At 32.6% G+C, this 24674-nt stretch overlaps 1 protein-coding gene across 1 annotated transcript; it reads right to left on the bottom strand.

Annotated features, from left to right (window-relative positions):
* LOC129760405 (kelch-like protein 5) lies at positions 1–24196 on the bottom strand. The gene is made up of 10 exons (XM_055758051.1): positions 23175–24196; positions 18296–18356; positions 9995–10556; positions 9739–9929; positions 9449–9655; positions 1568–1755; positions 1407–1513; positions 1228–1350; positions 852–1166; positions 1–429 (listed from the first exon to the last, which is right to left on the bottom strand). The coding sequence occupies exons 1-10, from the start codon at positions 23341–23343 to the stop codon at positions 343–345; spliced, it is 2010 nt and encodes a 669-aa protein (XP_055614026.1). The 5' UTR covers positions 23344–24196; the 3' UTR covers positions 1–342.
* Positions 24197–24674: the final 478 nt, after the last annotated feature.

The following is a 24674-nucleotide window of genomic DNA, read 5'->3' as shown; positions in this document are numbered from 1 at the left end:
AAAAAAAAACGTTTTTCTGAGTTTCCCTGGGAAAAACGAGTAATCCGGTGGCACATTCAGACTTCTGTCGGATAGCGACAGCACATTTTTTTTTTCTTAATTGGTGGTATCTCCGCCTAAAAAAGCGCCTCCGGTAGCAGCAGTGTGACTTTATTGCGTAGAAGTAATTTAAAGTACAATTTAAGAAATAATACAATAATCACAGGAGTTAAATTATGTCTTCTTTCAGTAGTTGTAGGTAGGTAGAATCTGCTAGGTGTAGTACGTTTGCATTCGAGTCTGGGTGGGTTGTGTGATTGTATCTTTTTCACTGGATGAATGGGCAGCCTAGCTCGTGCCCTTTTAAACGTAATAATCAAAGATCCTAAACTGTCGCCGGTAGTAATAATTGTTACCGGATCCATTGCGATAGGTACCTAGTCCTCTGTTCTGCAAGAAAAGAACACAAATAGTTTAAGGCTCACGTTGTTAAGCCGTTGGTTTTTGCTTTTGCTTGTTTGTATTAAAATCTACGTTGCATTTTTTTGTTTTTGGTTAGGCGCTTTTTTGAGGATTTTAAGTTTACTTCGTGTTAGGAGTGTTTATGTATATAGGAATGCATGCTTCAAATATTATAAAATATACTAGCGTTTTGCTGTCGGTATCAAAAATATGGAAGGCTTGTTCGATCTTGCACTTTCGTAAGCTTCTTCCTTTTGCATTTTTTTTTTAACTTCATATCATTGACGTTAGCAGTAAGACGAATAGTAGTAACCACACGCACACAGAAAATGCTTAATTATTTGCAGGGCCCCGGAGAACGCTCCGAAGAAAGCATCCTTAGTGGCAATCAGTTCAAAGCTATACTAAACCGTAGTGCTAGTCGAAGATGTCGATGCTGCAGCCTGGCCAGCACTGGCCACTGCCAGAGCTCCCATCGATGAAGACGCAACGGTTCCACTTCCAACGGAAGCACCCGTCGAAGAGAAGTTGTTCGGAATCGCCACCACACAGGCACCGGCACGACTGTAATTCACCGGTGCGACCTGCTGCCACTCGTTGTTCTCGGCATCGTACTGCTCAACCGTTTTCAAATACTGATTACCATCGTAGCCTCCGACCGCCATCAGCCACTCCCCTAGGACACAGACTCCGATGGCATCACGGCCCACGCTTAGCGAGGCCACCTTTTGGATAGAAGTCCATGTTGGTAAAGTTAGTAAATTAAAATATTGCAAGCGCTCTTACCAAAGTCCATGTGTCCGTCGTTGGATCGTATCGTTCGACGGTTTCCGTTCGACAAACGGCCGGATTACTTGCGGGACAATCGTGACCTCCCAAAGCGTACAAAAAGCCGTTCAATACTCCTACCTAGAAAAAGAACAAATCACTCGTTTTTCACTGAAACTAAAAACGAAGAATCTTACCCCAACACCGCCCCGTCGTTTGTTCATGGGTGCCCTCAGGGTCCACTTGTTGGTGTGAGGGTCGTAACACTCAACCGTCCGGTGACACACGCTGCCATCGCGACCACCTAAAACATCCCAAAGTTTAGTTTAAAAAAAATTCATAACTAATGCATTCATACCGAGCACAAACAGCCGACCGTTGAGAACGGCTACGCCGGCCGTCGAGCGCATCGAAGACATGGGGGCCACGTAGCTCCAGGTGCGGGATGCCGGATCCCAGCGTTCGACGGTGGCCAGATAGCTCCAGCCGTCGTGGCCACCGACCGCGTAGAGAGGACCTTCCAGGAAGGCTACGCCCAAACCATGTCTGGAACAAACAAAAAAAAACATCATCACACGCATTTTCCGATTTCGAGGAGTTGACACCCTCGGAGACATTTACGCTCCACGAACTTGAAACTCGGACCATGTGGGGCACAACTTTCACAGATGAAATCTAACACTAAAAAGCATTGTCTTGCTTGGTGACAAAAGTGCTGTAAAGATATAGAACCCGAAAATGGTACAAGCAGCATGGCATTACTCGAGTATGAGAGAAAGTCTCCTTATCTCTATTCGACGACACTGATTGTAGCCACAATTTCAACCATTTCTACTACCCTGGCTTATACAAGGGTAGTCCAACATTGTTGTTGAAATTGATTGACATAAGACCCCTGCAAAACGTTTATTCAGTTCAAAATGATTTTTAACATATTTCTCAGAATGGTTTTTAAGATTGTTCTAAAAGATTTCCAGAACCTTGAACCTTTTTTTTTTACATATTTATTTGAAAAAAAAAGAAAAAACATATATTAACATTTACCATTATGAATCAAAGTTGAGAAAGGATAAAGAAAAACTATCCAATTTGGTATAATTGGGTTGTTGTTCAATTTGGATGAACATTTTTTTTTCTCTTTTTATTATTTTAGAACGTTTGGGATGAATCATCCCAAAGGATGGAATCCCCGAAAACAAATCATATATGTAGATATCACTACCTTTGTGATAATTTCTCAATGCCTTAATCCATTGAAAAGTGATTAAAGTGATTATTAGTTTATTAATTCATTGAAAAGTGATTAATTAGTGGGCCTTGTTCTACGGCTCACGTGACGTCACTAATCAAATTCTACATCTGTAAGCGTTCCAGGCGAAACACAATCAGTTAGGGTGAACTTCTATGATCATATTGAAGCTAATTCGAACTTACATTTCTTGCCGAAACACTTACAGTAGTAAAGATTATAATACAATTCTAAATTCAGACTATCTTGAAAAAAAAATTGATCACGGATGCTGATCCTGATCTTAGATCTTCGTGCAGATCCAAGATCAGGATTTTAGATTCTGATCCTCAACCTGATTTTGATATTGGTTCTTAAACATAATGAAACCACTGATTTTGATTCTGGATCCTGATTACGAACATGTTTGACACGGTTTAGTCAATTTTCTTTACTAGGTATTTTAATCTTAGGCTCTTTCTAATTGGTTTGTACTGTATGAAATAAAAATTATAAGCTAAATTTAACCAAAATATTTCTATTCTGAACTGTGAAAAAATACAGGTTGATACATAAATTATTATAAAAAATTTCTAACTAAACTTTGTGTTTCGTTTATAGTGTGAATAAAAAAAACTGCAATGTTACCACCATATAGGAACTTAACAAGGTAGCAATGTAAGAAATTATATGAATAGGTCAAACAGTCAGACCAATACACTTATCAAAAGTGTTTCCAGATCATATCCCTGAACCCATTTTCCAAAAAAAAAGAAGTTCTTGGTAGGATGCAGAGGTGACCTTGGCCCTAAAGCAGAAATTTCTTTCTTTCATCCTTCTATTTATTTTTCCTATCTTTCTATTGACTACAAGAACGTGGCCGGCGCCGTTATTGATGAATAAAGAGAGAGCATCAGTTTTTTGCATTGAGATTGTTGCTAGTCCCAAGTATCGTTCTTCTGACCTCTGCATAGAATTGATGGCCTCGGTCAATCACGGAGTAGCAATCATTGGTGATGTGAAATTTATTCTACTGAGCCTCACTATTGTAACCTTATGAACTACTAAAATAGAATACTTGAGTTGTACTGGATTATACCGCTTATTGTTCTATAATCCAAATAACATTCGATCACTCTCTCGTTTTCTGATTACTATTATCGATACCACATTCCTCCCTTACTTTTAAATGAAGATTCCTTCTTTACAGAAACCATCTTCTAGATGTTTTGAGCCTCACGTCGACATCGAAGAAAATGGTGTTCATTATAAGTATATACCAGGCTGGCATCTATTGATAGCTCCACATTTTTTTATTACTCCACATCATATTATTATTCAAAAATCAAAGTCTGAGAATCGGTTTGTTTTTGTCGAATTCCTGCTTTCAAAAACATTCCAGAATTTCTCATACAAAGATTTACTTCACAACTCTTTTGTTTTCAAAAACCCGTTAGATATCAAAATATGCAATAGCGAACTCGCCTTATCTTTTTTTTTTTGTCAAACAAATGGTGAATCCGCAATATTGTTTTTTTTTTTAAACAAATGCGAACCCGCCTTATCATCCTTTTTAACAATTGGCTAACCCGCCTCCTCTTTCTTTATAATGGCGAACCCGCCTTCTCTTTTTTTTAACAAATGGCTAACCTGCATTCTCTTTTTGAAAAAATGGCGAACCCGTCTTCTCTTTTTTTACAAATTCGAACCCGCCTTCTCTTTTTTAATGGCGCACCAGCCTTTTTTCTTTTTTACAAATGGCGAACCCACCTTCTCTTTTTTATATGTCGAATCCGGCTTTTTTGAATGGCGAACCTGACTTGTTTTTCTTTTTTTAATTGCGAACCCGCCTTGTCATGGCGAAATGGCGAACATGCCTGAACATTATTCTTTCCATAGGGAAGAGCCGGGCTAAATGCGCATATTTTCTCCCATGTTGCAATCGATAGGAGTATGAAAACTATATGCACATGAGTGGACATCTGTTTTATATACGTTAGAGCAATTTTTCTGTTAAAATCTCTTACAGTTTTTGTGAAAATAATTTTATAATAAAAGTAGTCAAAATAGCAGAATTCTGGAACTTGCGAGCTAAAAGCGCATAAACGGATGTTAAGCATACGTCAAGAATGAAATTTTTGTGAAATTTTAGACATCACTAGTTCTTCTGCATGCAACATAGGTAGTTAGGTATGCCATATGGTCATATTTCAGTATAATTTATTGTTCATCTCGTATTTTCATCGGATACAAGGTCTTTTTTAACTGTAAGATGGTGATGTGAGCGTAGATTTGATGTTTCAATGATAAAAAGTAAAAAAGTAAAAAAGTAAAAAAAAGTAAAGTAAAAGTAAAAGTAAAAAAAAAATATAAGACTAATCTATTTTTTCTTGATATAGGCATTTAACCTGCCTGATATGGGCATTCAAAACCTGTCTCTTATTCCAATATCTTATCATTTACAACTTTGCCAAAAGCTTCAACTTGTTGAATTTCCAATTTCCAAATGAATAAGAGAGAAAAGCCATTAAAATTTTTGTTTACAAATTCTGTGCGCACGATATTTAAAGTTCAATATATTTTAACAAAACTGACAAAAATCGTGTTTGAGGTTTTAAATTTTTTTGACTTTATATTACAATGAAATTTTTTCATGCCATGTGTCAAAAGCGTATTACCCTCAAACTATGCTGATTAGATATGTTGAATCTCCAGCCATATCATCAATCGGCTGTATGCGCATATTACCCAATATGCGCATTTAGGAACACTTCCCCCTAAGCCATAGGTCGGCAACCTGCGGCTCGCGAGCCGCATGCGGCTCTTTTGATGTAAAGCTGCGGCTCTTTAGTTCAATGCGCTAAAATTATATATATTTTTGAATGAAATAAATATTAAATCGTGCTGAAACGATAATTGAGTCTTATAACCTGGCTCACTGATTTTTATAGGTCCAGGAAAGAATTTTAAAATTGCATCCGATGTAGGAACAAACAGAAAGGATCAAAAGTCTAAATATCATTATTAGACGCCTAATTTTACTTTTTTTTGTTTTTAACTGTTTTTGAAGCATCAGAATAGATATCAATATTTTATTTATCATTAACCGTAAATGCAAAAAAAAAAAAACAAAAACTAAAATCGAACAAAAAGGTGTATATATTTTTGAATCAATCGAACACAAATACAGCAAAATTAAAGTTTATTATTTACAAAAAAGTTGTTTTTAGACAGCCTCTGTGTTGTCAGCATACCACGTAACTCTCATCAAATTTGACATTCTAAACACTCGTAACACTATTTTGCCCTGTTTGAAAACTAATCTGTTGAAATTTTCCAAATCTAGTTAGAACTAATCAACCATTTCGAAAAATGTGTACAGCTCTGCGCCTTAAAACATAAAAAAAATTTAAATGTATCTGAATATTAAATTTTATGTATTGTATATCTCATAAGCATTCCAGATTGCCTGGTTTACCAGGGGCTTGTCCAGATTTTCAAAGAAAAAATTGGAAGATGCCAAAAACTAAGGTTGACCAGATATCGAGGAAAATGGACCGGTTTTTTTTCAGGTTTATTCACAATTTTTACGAAATTCCAAATTTTCATCTTGGTTTAGCGAACTAAATTCGCATGCAATTTTTTGAAATTATGAGATAAGTTTTGAACGCCGCTGATGTGCTTATGTAAAAAATCATTTTCGTGTGTCTTTTTTTAGTTTTTCTCTTGCCTTTTTATGGAAAATATCTAGATTTTGGCTAGATTTACCCGGATATTACCTGGTTTTGAGTTTAAAATTTTAAAATCCAATGCCCGGATTCGCCGGCCTGGATACGTTCAGAAAAATTCTGGAAAACCTTCTCATCAAATAACGGGTTAAAAAGGAGAATAGATACATGAAATTCAAATACAAAATTCCAAAACTAAGAATTAAGTTTAACAAATTAAATTTGAACAGCTTTTCAAACTCGAATCAGCATTGAAAATTAAAGAAATTTTCACGAGGGTGCTTACGAGGTTAATCCCTCTAAAAATAAACGATACAAAAAAAACTGAAATTTTCAATTCTGAAAATCTATTTGAAAACTAAATCACATGCTAAATACTTAGTTGACTTAGTAACTTAGTTGACCTTCATACCCCAATGCAGTTTTTTTTATAAATAAACTGTCTGTATTGAAAAAAAAAATGCAAACCTTTAAGTCTTTGAACCAAACCAAAAGGACATAAGTTTTGAACGAAGTTTCAGTAACGGTAATGTTTTTCTCAATTTCAATCAAGAGTATATCACCGTACCATATTTTTATGAATTTTATTTTTGAAACTTTTAAAGTGTCCTTAAACTGATTTGTCAGTTAAAATGAAATGTTTCTTTATAATTTATCACGAATTTCCTATGAAAGCTACAAAATCACATTATCACAGAGTTATACAAGCAGCGGCAGGTTTAGCAAGCATTGATGAATAATATGTATTGAATTTCATTTTTCATTCAGTTGGACGTACAATACTGAAGAATCACATGTGACATAAAATGAGATTTTCTACTTTTCCAGCTGCATAAAATTCTGAAGACACGTTCAATTTATGTCATGAGTTTAGAAAATTCTATCAGTTGCTAGGAGCATAATTTTTGAAGATTGAAATTTTCGACTACATAAATTTTAGTTGAGTTTCTAACTCTAATGAGGTGAAAATTATTTTCTCAAACCTAATGTTCATTGATCATTCTTATATTTTGATTTTTTTTATTAAAAACAGATAGATACAATTAATCTATAATGTGGCTCTTTCAAACTCTGAAATTTCGAAAATTTGAAGTTTTTGGCTCTTCTGACTCAAAAGGTTGCCGACCACTGCCCTAAGCGAATCCACCTTACACATGTTTTTCATTGGCGGACCCATCTTTTAATGTGGCTAAACCATTTTCGAGATGGGCTCATCATTTTCGGTGATAGGATAATATTGAAACTGTAAATCTTTCCAGAACTACCCAACATGAGTTCAGTTTAACTTTTCTTATCCACAAAGTCTCCCATCGCTCAACTTTTCGCCAGGAACACCTGCCTTCTAACAAGTGTTTCTTTTCACTCTACTGTGCAATGTCCACATCGTTCTTGTTTGTATGTAAAAACCGATCATCCTAGTCTACTGGATTTTTGATGACGCGCATTCTTTTCAACAATTTCGTACCTTGGAGCTATATTGTGTTGGGAAATAGTGGTAGAAATTTTGTCACTTTTTGCACATTTTGAAAATTTTGCCATGCAAAAACATTTTCAAGATTCGTTTATCATCACATGGTTGGCCTGGTCGTAGTAGTATCTGCAATGCATGTTCTAACTAATGTATCAGGTACTATGTTGAAAAGAAAAATGAGGAACGCAAGTTTTTCATTTTCCAGGATGCATACAAGTTTTGACCATGTTGGTGTCAGAAAAAGAAGAACACGTGTTGTAGTTTCGCATGCTATTATGCAAAAATAGCCATATTTCTATCAGATACGCCTGAAATAGAAACAATGTTGTAAGAAAATACAACGCCCAAAGATCTTGAAAACATTTCTGCATGGTAAAATTTTCAAAATGTCAAAATTTCTACCACAATTTTTTCCCAACACCAGTGAAGTTGCTCTTACTGTTCTTGGAACTGTTCCTCTAATCCCTCATTCCAATACTCAACTCAGCTAGACGTACCAATATTTATCAATCAAATGTCTGATCAAACATCTTTATCTTAGAAGCGCATCCGGAATGACGATATTAGATGAATATGAGTAGTCAAATAAAGCTAAGCTAACTAAGCTAATGACAGCATTGACTATTGGTTTCTTATTGATTCTCAAAGTTAAATGGAATCGCGAAAAATAATTATCAGATGGTCGCGATTCGACCAGACCGAACTGAACGCCATAAACTTGATTTCGAGAAAATCGAGTTTAAAGTTCACAGCCCTACCAATTGATACCATTTTATTAGATATCTCATTTAATCATTTTAACATCACATTAAGACTCTTATAAAGCCTTTGAGGCTATACTGGTCGATTTCTGATTACACATTTAGCCGAAAACTGAATTTTAATAGCAATATGTTTTCACCCAGTTCACTCTGGTCGAACCAAAATGTTTGAAAAATTGCCATGCACTATCATTTGACTGGGCAATTTGTTCTAAAAGTAGGAGCCTACTAATAGGCGCTTTACAAGCAGCACCCAACGAGTATGGCCGATGCTTGGAAAATGATTTTTTTCGTTGAGCCAGAGTGAACCGAGCCATACAAATTTCTTACTTTTGAAATCCGAAATATCTCTGATTGTTACTTACCGGTTCCGTTCTGAACGACAGTAAGCAATAAAATAAAGTATTTTTTATCGTTAAATGCTAAAAACTCTAACATCCCCTTGAGTGAATTTGAAAACAAAACCCAAGGGATTCGGTTCAGTCTGGCGGAGCCAAATTTTAACAATTGCTTACAATCCGAAATATAAAGTTTTTAGCCACGGGAACGTTTTTTTATCATTTAATTTATCAGATATTAGTTCGTGACGAGCCGAAGAACTGTTTTGAATCGAAAATAAACCAACACACATAAGATTGTTTCGCACAAAATCAGTTTTTATTAACAACACAGACTTTTCTTTTTACCTCTAAGGTGGCTCTCAGTTCACTTTGGCGTAACGCATTTTTGCCATTTCCACTGTCTGCAACATTGAAATTTTCTAATAAAATCAGAAAAAATAGGAAAAATGTTCTGATTTTCATTGGACAGGTAGTTTATCATGTTTCGCATCCGCTGCAATAGATAACTCAATTTTTTTCAACTTGGCGTTCAGTTCGGTCTGGTCGAATCCCGGCCAGATAATCAATAAAAAACAATCAGATAATCAAATCACGGATAATCGAGACACCGGAAAATCGAATCTGGCCACACGATTAAAAACATATTTTAAGTTGTGCCATACCACCACAAAATTTGAAATTGAAAAAAAAAACTCAAAGGAGCCACTTACCGCGGAGTACCCATCGTCGTCACAATCGAGCCCCAGGTCATCGTTGTCAGGTCGAAACATTCCACCGTGTTGAGCGTCTTTAGGCCATCTCGTCCACCCACGATAATTAGTTTATCATCCATTACGGCCACACCGAACTGCAGCCGGCGGGTCGGCATATTCTTCAGCAGGGTCCACTTGTCCAGCCGTGGCTCGTAGCTTTCTATGCTGCAAGTGGACAAACGACAAAGAGAGGAAAAAAGGTGTCGATTAATGTTGAATGGGAAACCGATTGGACTGAAATTAATTACCAAATAGCACCCTTGTGACCGTCCATACCACCAACTGCCAGCAGTTTTCCGATGGTTGATTTACGAGGCCGCGTTCGTTGGGTCGATATCTGGGATCTCCTTCCGGGAATCAAGTGCCACTTGAAGGCTTCCATCACCAGCTGCTGGCAGTCGTTGGTTCCGCACAGAGCCTCGACATGGTCAACAATGAACTGAAAGGGTAAATAAAAATTGGACTAGATCCCAAAACGATTAAATCTCAATTATGAAAACTTACCGAAGGCTGTAACAATGGCAGTCGTATCAGCGCCAGGAGATCAGGAACGTAGGACTTCCGCTTTTCCCAATCGAACTGTATCCAAGCCATCAGTGCATGGAAAACTTCCTGCTCGTTCGGAACATTGAGGTCGTCACTTTTGAGCAGATTGGACAGCTGGGCACAGTCGAGTTGGTAGAATTCTTGATTCTTCCAGACCTGCATGAAGTGCTGACAAGTGTAGGCTGAGGCAATTTTGAGCAGCGAGCCGCATCCCTGCTGTTCGGCGAACAGCGAAAATCCTAGACAGTTGGACGGATGAAGTTGCCGGGCCAGGAAGGTACAGCACGCGTTCACGATTGTGCTCAGCTGCAGCAAACAGGCCGTGGCCAGTAGCGTTTCCACTGTGTCTTCGCGCAGTTCTATCGAGCCGGTGTAACAGTACTGGATCAGCAGCTGCAAGGCCTCACCCGATACCTCCTGCAGGGTGATCTCCTCCTGTTGACTTTCCCGCAGATGGCCGGTGAACATGGCACTGAAGTAGGCGGACGAAGCCGACAGAACCAGTCGGTGGGCGGGAATTCTGGATTAAAAGAATTTTAAATTTAATCAGATCAGTGAGAATAGTTCACCAAAACAAGCACTGCGTGTACTGGGTTCGATTCCCGGTATCGGCAAGAAAACTCTTGGGTTTTAATCCTATAAGTGGCCGACAGGTATGATATTTCAAAGGGGATGTATCTGGATATAATCTTAAGAGACTATTGTAAGCGGAGTTGATTGCCAACCATTGTAGGTCTTTGAAGGTTGGATGCTTTCTCTCGACAAACCATCGGTCGTGGAAGCCTGAAAAGCAACTCGAAGGCCAAGCCACACAGACATAGGCTGGACCTAGCTACCCATGGATGGGAGAACTATACAGTGCTATACATACTTTATAAAAAAAATGTCACCGTAAAATGACAAAACCGTGAATTCGGCGAAACTTAAAACTAAAGTGTAAAAACGTATTTTAATTGTCTTTAATGATTAATTGTAACATCTTCAGTAGTGACAAAGCTTTGTATCAATCAATTTTGATCATAAGATGTAATATAAAAGTAACCTAAAGGAAAAGATCGATTTTGGTTCACAATATTCTTCTCTATAGCAATGTTGAGATTTTTTAAATAAAACCATGTAAAATATCAATTTGATTGTGTTCATCAAATTAAAGTTGATTATATAAATTTTTATGGATAAAAAAATAAATAATAACCGTGATCAAATCAAGCGTGAATTTGACGAGTATTGAATAAATCGAACAGTGATAAAATCGTAAAACTACTGTATTTGTTGAATTTTAATTCAAATGAAAAATAAACACATTAACGATTGCGATAATATCTAAGCCGGAAAAAAAGAAAATTCAACGTTTTTAGTTTCCTAGGGTTACGTAAGGTGTTCTGTTTATTTTGTAGAATATAGTTTAATTATTGAATTTATAACATTTGAGTTAAATGCATTTAGGGTATCACAATCGCGGCAAGCGAAAAGCAGGAATACTCGTATTTGGTTTGAAATGTGTTAAAAAGCTCAAAAGTATTTTTTAGGTTTGAAATCAATGAAAAAGTTTATTTTGACTTATCAAACGTCTTTAAGATTAAGTATATTTTTTTATCGTTCTCGTAATTTTTCATAATTTTCCATTAGAAATTTTCTAACATTTACATGACATGGTAGTTAATCCAGGTTAGAAAAGTTGTAACATTCAAAAAAATCTAGAATTTTTTATTTGCTTTTGAAAGTGAAATAACATTTGAAAATATTTGAAAAAGAACATAAATTTTACTGACCTTTCATTTAAATAAACGAAGCCCTACGTGACTTTTTGTGGAAAAAATCTATCAATATTTTCAAACTTCAAACTTTAAATTATAAAAATGCGGGAGTTTGTGCGATTTTTTTCTTTTGCACAAGATTATTTAAGTTATCAATTTTCAAATGATACCAAACATTTTGCCGGGACTTGCTGAGAACATTAACAAAAACACTAATTTGTAAAAAAATAACGCTTAAAACAAAAAATAAATGGAAGAATTTTCAAAGCAGTAAACAATGTCCCTATTATCATTGATTTTTATCTATTATACTCAAAAATAATTTAACAACCCTCCATTAAAGTTTTCCATTTCAAATTTTCAGTTTTTTTTTTCCAGAGATTTGACTTAGTCACGCTGATTCAAAGTTTTTTAGATGTCAATAATATGACCGGCACATGGTGCTAAATTTATTCAGAAATCAAATGAAAATAGACATAAAAATAACCAATCAAATTAAAATTTTGAGTTTTGGCCAGGTTTTTGGATTGAATACTCTTGTGTGCGACGGTAAAGCAATCATGTAAAAGATGTAATATCTACGGTGTTTAGTGGAAGAACAATATTCGCATAAAATTTTTCTGGAAAATTTTATATTGTATCAGAAATGGTTTCATTTTTAAAGTTTTTGACAGTTTTTTATTTTCATTTTTTTTTCATTTCAATTTTCTTATTTTGGTTTTGAAATTTATATTTTTCCTTCGTTTGATTTTTTAATAATTTTTTATGATTTTATCATTTTCCTCATTTTTGTTTATATGACCACTTATATCATTTGTGTACCATTTGTCTTTTTATGATTTTTGTTCATTGTGATATTTTTGTTATTTCACGATTAAAATTTATCTTATTATTTAATTTTTGTCTTTTAAAATTTTTATATATTGTCATTATTACAGCTCTTGTAATTTTTTTCTTGTCATTTTAGTAATGTTTGTCATTAATGTTTTTAAATTATTTTTGTCACGTTTGTCATTTTTTTTTTTGCCTAATTGTTATCATTATTTGGAAATTTAGTATTTTTCGTCTCATTTTTCATTTTTAAATTTTATGTTTTTGTTGTTTTAAGTAATTTTTTAAATGTGTGATATTTTTATCATTTTTGCCATTTCTGGATTTTTTTTTTTCATTTTTGTCATTTTTCATTATTGCTCTTTTGTAATGTTTGTTATTTTTTGTCATTTTTTATCATTTTCATTTTCATTTTTGTTAGATTTAGTATTTTTTAAAATTTTTGTAATTTCTGACATTTTTATCAATTTGGCTGTTTTTACATTTGTGGCGTTTAGTTTTTGAAACTTTTGTATTTTTTTTTTTTCATTTTTTGCCAATTTTGATTTTTGTTATTTTTAGGATTAATTTTATTTTTATCAATTTTGTCATTTTGGTCACTTTTGTCAGTTTTTTTTCTTATTTTTTTCACTTTTGACTTTGTTTTTCTGTATTTTTTTTTTATTTTGACAATTTGTCATTTTAGTCATTTTTGTCAATTTAAAACTTTTACAGTCCTCCCATCACAATCATGGGTCACACACAATTATTAGTCACCGATCATTTGAACTGCTGATATCTACTGAACTGAAAGAAATTATTTCGTACTTTTATTTTTAGTTTATTGAAAATATCATACAAATGCATATACAACATTATGTGTGTCCTTGATAACAATAAAATGGCCTTTTGAACAGTTTTTATCATACGTTAACTATTATCTGTCCAACTATCGCATAAAATTCCAATGTGATAAGGTTGACATCTTATACCGTTAAGCACCTTATGCGAGTATTTTAAAGATTCCAACAAAATAAATTTGCCTCATATGAGCTCAAAGGACAAGTTTAAATTTTCCAAATGAAACTTAGTGAATAAAACGCAAAAATTCAATACTATTTCGCGAAATAGAAGTGACCCATAATTGTTACAGCATCCACCAAATTCCACACAATCATGGGTCACTTTTTTGCAAGTAAAACAAAACATTTCTTGGTTGCTAGCTCAACCCAAATGCCCCTTGAATGTATACTAGCAAAGAATGCCCCCGAATGTTTGTTAGCAACTTGTTGATTTCTATGCTGATATTCAGGTGTTGCCATGGGCTGCTATGTGACCAATAATTGTGGAAAATTTGACTAATAATTGTTGCGGGCTACAATTTTGACTCATAATTGTGGTTTTGATAAACGTTGATTGTTTCGGTAAATTATTTTATTTCTGAACAAAATTGAAAATAAAAACATATTTGAATTCAAAGAGGAAGTATAGAATGACTGAAATCCATGAAAAGCTTGATATTTTGTCAACTAACACCCGAATAAACGAACAATTTGTGGTGAAAGAATACGTTAAGTGACTAATGATTGTGGGGGGACTGTATTATTTTTATTAAATTTGACAGTTTTGTGTGTATATAGATGTTATTTTTTTCATGCATGTTCATCGAAATGTAAACAAATCGAGTTAACGGCCATTCTGCACGCAGAAAAAGAAAGGGGGTTGGTTTCAACAAAACGTTTTGTTATTTTATTTTACATTTTCAATGCAGATTTTTTGATAGCTTTCACAAAAAAATCGATCGGAAATAATAATAAAATTTTATAATTTTTACACACTCCTTTTTTATCACTTACAAATGAAATTTGGTTTAATTTGAAACCAAAAATCGACTAATTTAAATAAACGTGTAGTAGGTCTGTAAATAAAAAAACAAAAGAAAAAAAAGAAAAATTAGCGGGAAAAAAACAAATTTCTATTCTGAGCAGCGAGCAGCAGCAGCCGAAACATTTTGAGCAGCTGCCGAGCAACAATTCTCATTCGTCGGTGCGGCCGGACCTCTTCATCGGATTTGTCCCAACATGCAGCAAAAAGGTTTGTATAATAAACTAAAGTTTGGGTGAGGTACTAATTTTGATTTTTTTAATTTTTAAGGAACAGATCGAAGTCGGACTAACGTGCGATGCTCCCTACTTTCGTCCAGCAGTGGGTTAATTATTCCCGAAGCCAGCGATTAGTGGTGATGAGTTTTTCAAAATGTGCTAAGGGGGAACACGAAGACAATTCCCAAAGAATAAAGGCATTAAAATGTGAATAAATGAAGTATAAAACCAAAAATGAAGCATAAATTCAATAAATCCGAAAATCAATAACAATTTAGCTTTCCTTTGAATGGCAACAAAAATTAATTCAAATCATAAAATATTGTTAATTTTTAACCCCTCCTATTTTTTAATTTTAAGCTAAAAAAATTTTGTGTGTTTTACCCAAAATTATTATTATTTTGACAAGTATGGTGGATCATTTTCAAAAAGGGGGTATTTCGTTTTCAATCAAACGATAAGTTCAAATCAAATCGACACTTTTATTCAATGTGGCCAAAAATATATTTGTGCTTTTTCCCAACCAAAAATTTTATTATTTTCGTTCGAAATCTTATTGTTTCTAAAATAAATTTTTCTGCGTGTGGATGTACGCGGTTGCACTTTACTTAATGAACGCGGTTTCATCTTAAAATCACTTAAAACTTAAAAAAAAAATGAAAAAAACTGAATTTGGCGAAACTTGCTGTTGATGCATTTTCGTTGGAACGTGAAGTTACACGTATTCAAAATAAAGTTAATTTTTCATTTCGTGTAGGGCCAATAAATAGGCGTAACACAGTAGACTGTGTGAGACGAAACGGCCTAATTAGTTTTTTTCACGTGAGACCAAAGCAGGGCGTAACTTCAAAACGGCCGATCAATTGTGCGAAACTTGCAGGCGTAACAGGCAAAACGCTAAAATTTCTTAAATTTATTGAAAAAAGTTGAAATTCTGTATCACAAACAAACAATAAGTGAATACAATGCACATTTCTTGATTTTCTTAAACAAAAAGTGGTCGATTTTTCAAATAGGATTTGATAAGATGTTCCGAAATTCCGAAATGTTACGCTAGAATTAGTTTCAGAAAACCTTTTGGTCATTTGAATTACTTTTGTCTTTTTCTTTATTCTTGTCAATTTGGTCATTGTTGCCATCATTGTTATTTCTATAGTTTTTATAATTTCAAAAATTAATATTTATGTGATTTTTGTCCTTTTGTGATTTTTTTTCATTTTTGTCTCTTTGTCCTGTGTCTTTTGTTATTTTTGCCTTTTTTGTTATTTTGTGATTTTGCCCATTTTATCATTTATGTAATTTTTTTTATTTTATATAATTTTTGCGTGTCATTTTTGTAATTTTTTTTTTGTTAGTTACGTTTATTTATCCTTTGTTTTACCTTTTGTCATTTTTGTTATGTTTTGTCTTTGTTGTGCCGTCTATACCACTTTAGTCAATGTATGTTCGATTTTTATTTTTTTTTTCTTATATTTCTTAGTTTTTTTTTCGTTTTTTTGTCATATTTGTCTTCTTTACATTTTTGTCATTTTTGTCATTTTTGTCATTTTTTTTATGATTTCAAAGTAGTCGAAGATTCCTTTGAATTCAGCTACAGTATTTGAAAGACCCAAATACCAGTATTTCACTAGCTACTTGCTAGCATCCTCAGTGGGTTATCGACTGAAGAAAGTGTATCATTTCCCTCCCTTAAATTGTCCAAGCTAGGTAGTTTTATTTTTCATTTTTTTGCATTTTTAGTCAGTTAGGTCGATTTTTTTTAGTCATTTTTCACTTTTTTGTCATATTTATCTACTTCACATTTAAGTCACTTTTTGTGACATTTTGTATTTTTGTGTTTTTTACTTTTGAGATTTCTAATTTTTTAATTTTATTCGCTTATTTTGTGTTATGTATTTTTTTGCTTATTTTATTTCATTTATTATTTCGAGTTTTTTTTCCTGTTTTTTATTTTTGTCATTTGGTGAGGTTTAAGTAGTTTGAGGCGTTAAGATAACCTTCGGGGTGTGAAGCAATTCTCATGTTATGAAGACGGCTAAATTGAACGCCTTCCTGTAGCCAAATTTTTTTACCCTGAGCGTTAATTCAAGCGGTATTCAGTGTTTTGGTTTTTCTGCAGAATTTTATGTCTTTCAAAAAAATTCGTTGGATACAGCATCATCCACATAATTCAGATTGTCTGCATTCAAATCCAAACTTTGCTCGGTCGCATACACCTGAAATGCGAACCAGGAGTGGATTAGGATAATTGATATTACGTTGACATGCGATAATCACGCGATAAATGGTAGTATGGCATCAGTGAGCCATTCACTTGCTCAATTGCAAGCAAGTAAGCATTCGAACGAAAGTGTTGTTCTGTCTGATTGATCAATCACACACGGATGGTGATGGTGCGTTTTTTTTTCTTTTAAATTCCATATGCGTTGAAGCTGCCACAAAAGTCATTTGTCAGCAGCAGCATTCTAAATTATGGCACCCGGCAGGGTTGGACTCGCGTTTGCAGTCCGATTAATATGTGTGAACCGTGATGGATTGTACGGTTCGGTTCTCAAACGTCTATCCATATCTTCCTGCTTTACCATGTACGGCATTGCTTTTATGGGAGGTGTTTTTCTAAAACGGCTGCGATGCCAATTGAAGCACTGATCGTTAGATGCTATAATACCGGTAAATCTCTTGGTGCTTTACGAATGGACCGGTGAGTGGTAGTTTCTTGTTGAAATGTTTTAGATCTTTTGCAAATTTTTTTTTGAATATGTTCTTACAAAAAGGGAAGGAAGCATTAAAATGTTCTTCTTTGCCCATTACATTGGGTTGTAGTTTCAGTTGATTTCATACCTACTAGCATCGAAGCAACCTGATTTTTTTGTTTTTGTGAGGCGCATACAGAACACAGAACACAGCTGCCAAACCGACATTTCACAGACATTAGACGCATCACTCAACGACTCAGCTGGTCGCGCGTTTGTTGAACACGAGTGACGATTTGCAGAGATATTCCTGGATCAGTCAAAAGACCCATCAGTCATTGCACCGCACCATCCATTAACAAAGTAAGTAAGTACCCGTTCTACGAGGTTCGAGGAAGATCTGCCTGCAGATATACTGTATGTACAACAACTGGTCCGGCAAGACCGCTATTACAAATATGGGCATGATTGCGGGAAGCTGGTTGGCTGGCTGGCTGGAATGGAATGATGCAAAAGAATCGAAGCAAAAAGACACCCGCCCGGCTGCCAAATGATCCCATAGCAAGTAGTATCAACAAAGAGTGAGTTCAGGTACCTAATAACAAACTATCCCCAACCCCAAACACAAAGCCGTCAACCCGTTTCGGCGAAGACGCAGACGCCGCGAATCGAGCCGAAGAAGACAAGTATTTATGGTGAGTAAGACAACAAACCCTCTCGGGTCTCACTCAACCCATCATCATCATCAGCAACAGCAGCATTAAGATCATTGCCATCGTCATCCCGCTACGCCTAGAGGGCAAAGAACGCAAGATGACGACGGCGACGACGATCAGATCAGATGGTTGCGTATTGCGCGTGCAAAACGTAACATTGACATTGGATCGGAACACTTACCGCTTGCCGTCTAATCCTGCGATGAGTATCACGTCACACAGCTTCTCGTTCTGGAGGTATTCTAAAAATATGGGAAAGCGGTAGAAAAGAGAAGAAAAGATAGGTACTGTTAGTCACTTGCGAGAACTTTCAGATGATAATTAATCGTCGAAGCGTTGTTAATTGAAATCTTTTGTTAGAATTATGTAGTTTAAGGCAGAAACAGAAGAAGCTTTGGCCAACGTTTAGAATATTCTTGAAATATTCGTACTCAAAGAATATTTCATTCACCCGAAATAGCTGTCAAATAATAAAATAATTAATTTGGAATCAATAGATCATTTTAGACACAAATTATATTAATGCAGACCCCGTTCGATTTTGGCAACATCCAAAAATGACGTTTTTCGTGTCACTTTTTTTATTTTTATTTCAAATTAATCAAAATTAATGTAAAACATAACATTAGCATGAAATTTTTCAATTTGGCCTAATTACATTAGTTTTTACTAAAGAGACTACATACAAAGAGGCGCAGTCTGATCCCTTTTGAAATAATAAGCTTGCAACCCTGCTGTAGGGTTGCCTTTAAGACTGCTTGGTTTTGCTCGATTGGAATGACACTGACAGAAAATCGAAAATTCCAATCGTGACATTTCGTCTCTTTGTTTACTATAGGCTTGTTAGTTTTTACTGCTTAAAAAAAATTAGGCTAATGTCATGTTTTACATTAATTTTGATAAATTCGAAATAAAAATAAAAAAGTGATATAAAACCGTTTGATTTTGGCATCAAAAAACTTACGGGAGTGTTGCCAAAAATTGAATCAATAATATCAATAAGATCAAATTACTGATTTGCATTCTTATCAATATCAGATACAAATTTTTAAATATTATTTCTTTTTTTTGTTTTGATAATCCGTCTAAAAATATTGTTTCATATTCGAATTCGCACCTTTTATTTTGCGCAAAATTTATACAAAAAAAAAGATTCAGCATTATAATTATGATAGACGAATTTAAGGATTCTGATTCAAATTTCGCATTCTCATTTTGATTGAACATTCAAATTAAGAAACCTGTTTCAGTTTAAAATCCGAGAAACAGAATTTAAATTAACACATTGCAAATTTCAAATCGATTATGTAAAAACAAAAATTTGTAGTACAATGTATGTACAAAAATTTTTCAAAATTGGAAAAATTATTCTTCATAAAATGAAAATTGAAAATAAAAATTTTAACCTTAACATGATACGTTACAAAAAAAGCAGAAAGAGTGAAAATGCGAGAGGTAAATAATGAACTAAAAACTGAAAATTGAGAATCAACAGAAAAAATCAGAAATAAAAAAAATTTCAATAACTCAAAAAACAAAAATCAAAAATCAAAAATCAAAAATCAAAAATCAAAAATCAAAAATCAAAAATCAAAAATCAAAAATTAAAAAATCAAAAATCAAAAATCAAAAATTAAAAATTAAAAATCGAAAATCAAAAACTGAAAATTAAAATCAAAAATCAAAAATCAAAAATCAAAAATCAAAAATCAAAAATCAAAAATCAAAAATCAAAAATCAAAAATCAAAAATCAAAAATCAAAATCAAAAATCAAAAATCAAAAATCAAAAATCAAAAATCAAAAATCAAAAATCAAAAATCAAAAATCAAAAATCAAAAATCAAAAATCAAAAATCAAAAATCAAAAATCAAAAATCAAAAATCAAAAATCAAAAATCAAAAATCAAAAATCAAAAATCAAAAATCAAAAATCAAAAATCTAAAATCAAAAATCTATAATCAAAAATCAAAAATCAAAAATCAAAAATCAAAAATCAAAAATTAAAAAATCAAAAATCAAAAATCAAAAATCAAAAATCAAAAATCAAAAATCAAAAATCAAAAATCAAAAATCAAAAATCAAAAATCAAAAATCAAAAATCAAAAATCAAAAATCAAAAATCAAAAATCAAAAATCAAAAATCAAAAATCAAAAATCAAAAATCAAAAATCAAAAATCAAAAATCAAAAATCAAAAATCAAAAATCAAAAATCAAAAATCAAAAATCAAAAATCAAAAATCAAAAATCAAAAATCAAAAATCAAAAATCAAAAATCAAAAATCAAAAATCAAAAATCAAAAATCAAAAATCAAAAATCAAAAATCAAAAATCAAAAATCAAAAATCAAAAATCAAAAATCAAAAATCAAAAATCAAAAATCAAAAATCAAAAATCAAAAATCAAAAATCAAAAATCAAAAATCAAAAATCAAAAATCAAAAATCAAAAATCAAAAATCAAAAATCAAAAATCAAAAATCAAAAATCGAAAATCAAAAATCAAAAATCAAAAATCAAAAATCAAAAATCAAAAATCAAAAATCAAAAATCAAAAATCAAAAATCAAAAATCAAAAATCAAAAATCAAAAATCAAAAATCAAAAATCAAAAATCAAAAATCAAAAATCAAAAATCAAAAATCAAAAATCAAAAATCAAAAATCAAAAATCAAAAATCAAAAATCAAAAATCAAAAATCAAAAATCAAAAATCAAAAATCAAAAATCAAAAATCAAAAATCAAAAATCAAAAATCAAAAATCAAAAATCAAAAATCAAAAATCAAAAATCAAAAATCAAAAATCAAAAATCAAAAATCTAAATTCTAAATTCTAAATTCAAAATTCAAAAATCAAAAATCGAAAATCGGAAATCGAAAATCGAAAATCGAAAATCGAAAATCGAAAATCGAAAATCGAAAATCGAAAACCGAAAATCGAAATCGAGAATCGAAAATCGAAAATCGAAAATCGAAAATCGAAAATCGAAAATCGAAAATCGAAAATCAAAAATCAAAAATCAAAAATTAAAAATCAAAAATTGAAAATCAAAAATCAAAAATTAAAAATCAAAAATCAAAAATCAAAAATCAAAAATCAAAAATCAAAAATCAAAAATCAAAAATCAAAAATCAAAAATCAAAAATCAAAAATCAAAAATCAAAAATCAAAAATCAAAAATCAAAAATCAAAAATCAAAAATCAAAAATCAAAAATCAAAAATCAAAAATCAAAAATCAAAAATCAAAAATCAAAAATCAAAAATCAAAAATCAAAAATCAAAAATCAAAAATCAAAAATCAAAAATCAAAAATCAAAAATCAAAAATCAAAAATCAAAAATCAAAAATCAAAAATCAAAAATCAAAAATCAAAAATCAAAAATCAAAAATCAAAAATCAAAAATCAAAAATCAAAAATCAAAAATCAAAAATCAAAAATCAAAAATCAAAAATCAAAAATCAAAAATCAAAAATCAAAAATCAAAAATCAAAAATCAAAAATCAAAAATCAAAAATCAAAAATCAAAAATCAAAAATCAAAAATCAAAAATCAAAAATCAAAAATCAAAAATCAAAAATCAAAAATCAAAAATCAAAAATCAAAAATCAAAAATCAAAAATCAAAAATCAAAAATCAAAAATCAAAAATCAAAAATCAAAAATCAAAAATCAAAAATCAAAAATCAAAAATCAAAAATCAAAAATCAAAAATCAAAAATCAAAAATCAAAAATCAAAAATCAGAAATCAGAAATCAGAAATCAGAAATCAGAAATCGAAAATCGAGAATCGAAAATCGAAAATCAAAAATCAAAAATTGGAAACTAAAAATCGAGAATGAATGATTTCCGAAAATCAAGAATGTAATCGGAAATCGAAAATCGAATATCGAATATCGAATATCGAAAATCAAAAGTCGAAAATCAAAAATCGAAAATCAGAAATCGAAAGTCGAAAATCGAAAATCGAATATCAAAATCAAAAATCGAAAATCAAAAGTCGAAAATCAAAAATCGAAAATCGGAAATCGAAAGTCGAAAATCGAAAATCGAAAATCGAGAATCGGAAAACGGAAATCGGAAATCAAAAATCGAAAATCAGAAATCAAAGTTTAAAAATTAAAAAAAAAAAAATTAATTAGAAAATCACAAATCGAAAATCAAATTAAGAATTTAATTTAAAAAAATTAAAATTGAAAAATCAATAATCAAAAATATATTTCAAAATAAAAAATCTAAAATCAATACATACCAACTATAAAATATCAAAAATCAAAAATTGAAACTCAAAATCAAAAATCAACAATGAGGATTCTAAAATGAAAAAAATTAAAATTAAAAATTAAATTCAAAAATCAAAAATCGAAAATCAAAAATCAAAACTCAAAAGTAAAAAATCAAAAATCAAAACTTGAAAATAAAAAATAAAAAATAAGAAATTTCAAACTCAAAAATTCCAAAATTAAAATTAAAAATCAAAAATCAAAATTCAAAACTCAAAAATAAAAAGTAAAACATAAAAAATTAAAAAAAAATCAAAGATCAAAAATCAAAAATTTAAAATTTATAATCAGAAATAAAAACCAAAACTTTGAAATAAAAATATCAAAATGAAAAAGTTAAAATTTAAAATACAGAATTTCAAATCAAAAGTAGAAAATTCAAAAAAAAATTTACAAAATGAAATGCAATAAAAAACAAGTAAGTACATATTGCTGATTCAAGATTTAACATATTGAAAACAGGAATTGATCCTTGAAACTTGAAATTAAAACAAAAAAATGTAAGACTTGTTTTCCGCAAATAGAAAGATTAGGATATCTACTGTTTTTATAAGGGTAAATTATAGTAAATTACGTTTTCCTAATTATAAACTACTGATAAAAAAAACTTTATCAACAAACGAGAGAAAATAAATCGCGCCTCGCAAGATCATTGCCATCGCGAAAATCTGCGGAAAAGTTTGCATGGAAGAAGAGTGAAAGTCACATCTGGATAATGACCTCGCGAAACACCCCCTTTTCTGAAATTTTTCCACCGTGTGGAATTGGATATTCGCTTACCCTGCATCCGTTTGAGCACCATCTCGGAGTGTTCCCGACACCGGAAGAACTCATCCTGGCTAGCGGTACTGTTGAGGCTGGCCAAGCTGAAGTGACTTTCGTCCGTGACCAGACTGATCCGGGCGCTGGCACTCGACGTCGGACTTCCCTTGGACGAAGGGTCATTCATCTTATGTTTCGTTTGGTTTTTTTGTACTCCTCGTTCTTTTCAATGGATCAAATTGGAACAGATTCAATGATACTTTTTTGTGCACTTAATTCCCACAAGAACTCTAACCATAGAACACATACAGCGATTTAAAATTACGGAATCACTGGTTCACTTATTATGGAATTCGATTGATCAACTTTTGCACTGTGTCTCGTTTTAGGAGGAGGGCTCGATGGGCACGTCGATTCCCTTCTAATTCCGCAACACTACTGACAGAGTGCTAGTTAGCGAATGGTAATAATTGCCAAGGCTGATCTCGGGATGTGATGATGACTTTCCTCCTTTCTTGTCTGTTTAGGTTCGGAGCATCGGGATCGAAAAGCTGGATTCTCCCAGGAGCTGTCTTGCTTCTGCTTTCTTCATGTCACTTGCCCATCAGCAGCACAAAGGAAATCGTCCGCCAGCATCAACTCAACAACACATCGCACTTTGGCTTCTTCTCATCGCAACTGGAATGGTATCGGATTTGCAGGGTACTAACGAATGGCCCTCTCGAATCAATTTTTTTTTTGGTTTTTAGCTACAGGAAACCATCGACGGACAATGTTGCGAGCATTTGCACAACCCAACACGCAAACTACCTACCGTTCCGAAAAAAATAGTGAATGAAGCCACCGAATCCACTAGTCGCGTCGCGGTCGCGATAGAAAAATAACCGGAGAGAAGAGTTTGCCACTAGCTCCTCGCACACTACTACTATGTAAAAACAACGCTTCGGAACAAAGTGAACACGGGGAACGTTGCCAAATGCTGGCACAGATTGGCCACGGAGGAAAGGGTGGCCTGGCCTGGCTGTTGGCGTTTTTGAGTGTTTACGTTTTTTTTCTTTTTTATTTTGCCCCTTGCCCCGTTGATGGATGCTCAACAACATAAACAAACCATCGCTCGCTCATCTCTCTCAGTTCTCTTTCTCACAATATCCCTTTCCCTCTCAAAAATACACTGATCCAAATTCGTTTGATAAAAATTATCAACATGCTGGTAAGATTATAATTGGGGTGGCAACGAAAATGATCAAGTAAAATTCAAAAACTGATTGTATTTGGTGATTGTTCAGACCTCCATTGAACGCCGGATTTCGTTGATTGCGTGATAACCAGCAACAATTCAGGTTATAATCAAAACAATTTTAGTCAATTTTATGGAGTGCGGCTTACTGCTCATCATATTCTCGTTGATTGTGGTGGGTTCGATCAAGCCAGATGAAATTATATGGTATAACCGGAGATATCTACATATGTGGAAATCTTTACAGCGATTTATCGATTTTAAGCCATATGAAAGCTATT

Source organism: Uranotaenia lowii, unplaced genomic scaffold (assembly GCF_029784155.1).
Source record: "Uranotaenia lowii strain MFRU-FL unplaced genomic scaffold, ASM2978415v1 HiC_scaffold_60, whole genome shotgun sequence".
NCBI classification, from domain to species: domain Eukaryota; kingdom Metazoa; phylum Arthropoda; class Insecta; order Diptera; family Culicidae; genus Uranotaenia; species Uranotaenia lowii.
This window is presented reverse-complemented; position numbering and strand designations above follow the sequence as displayed.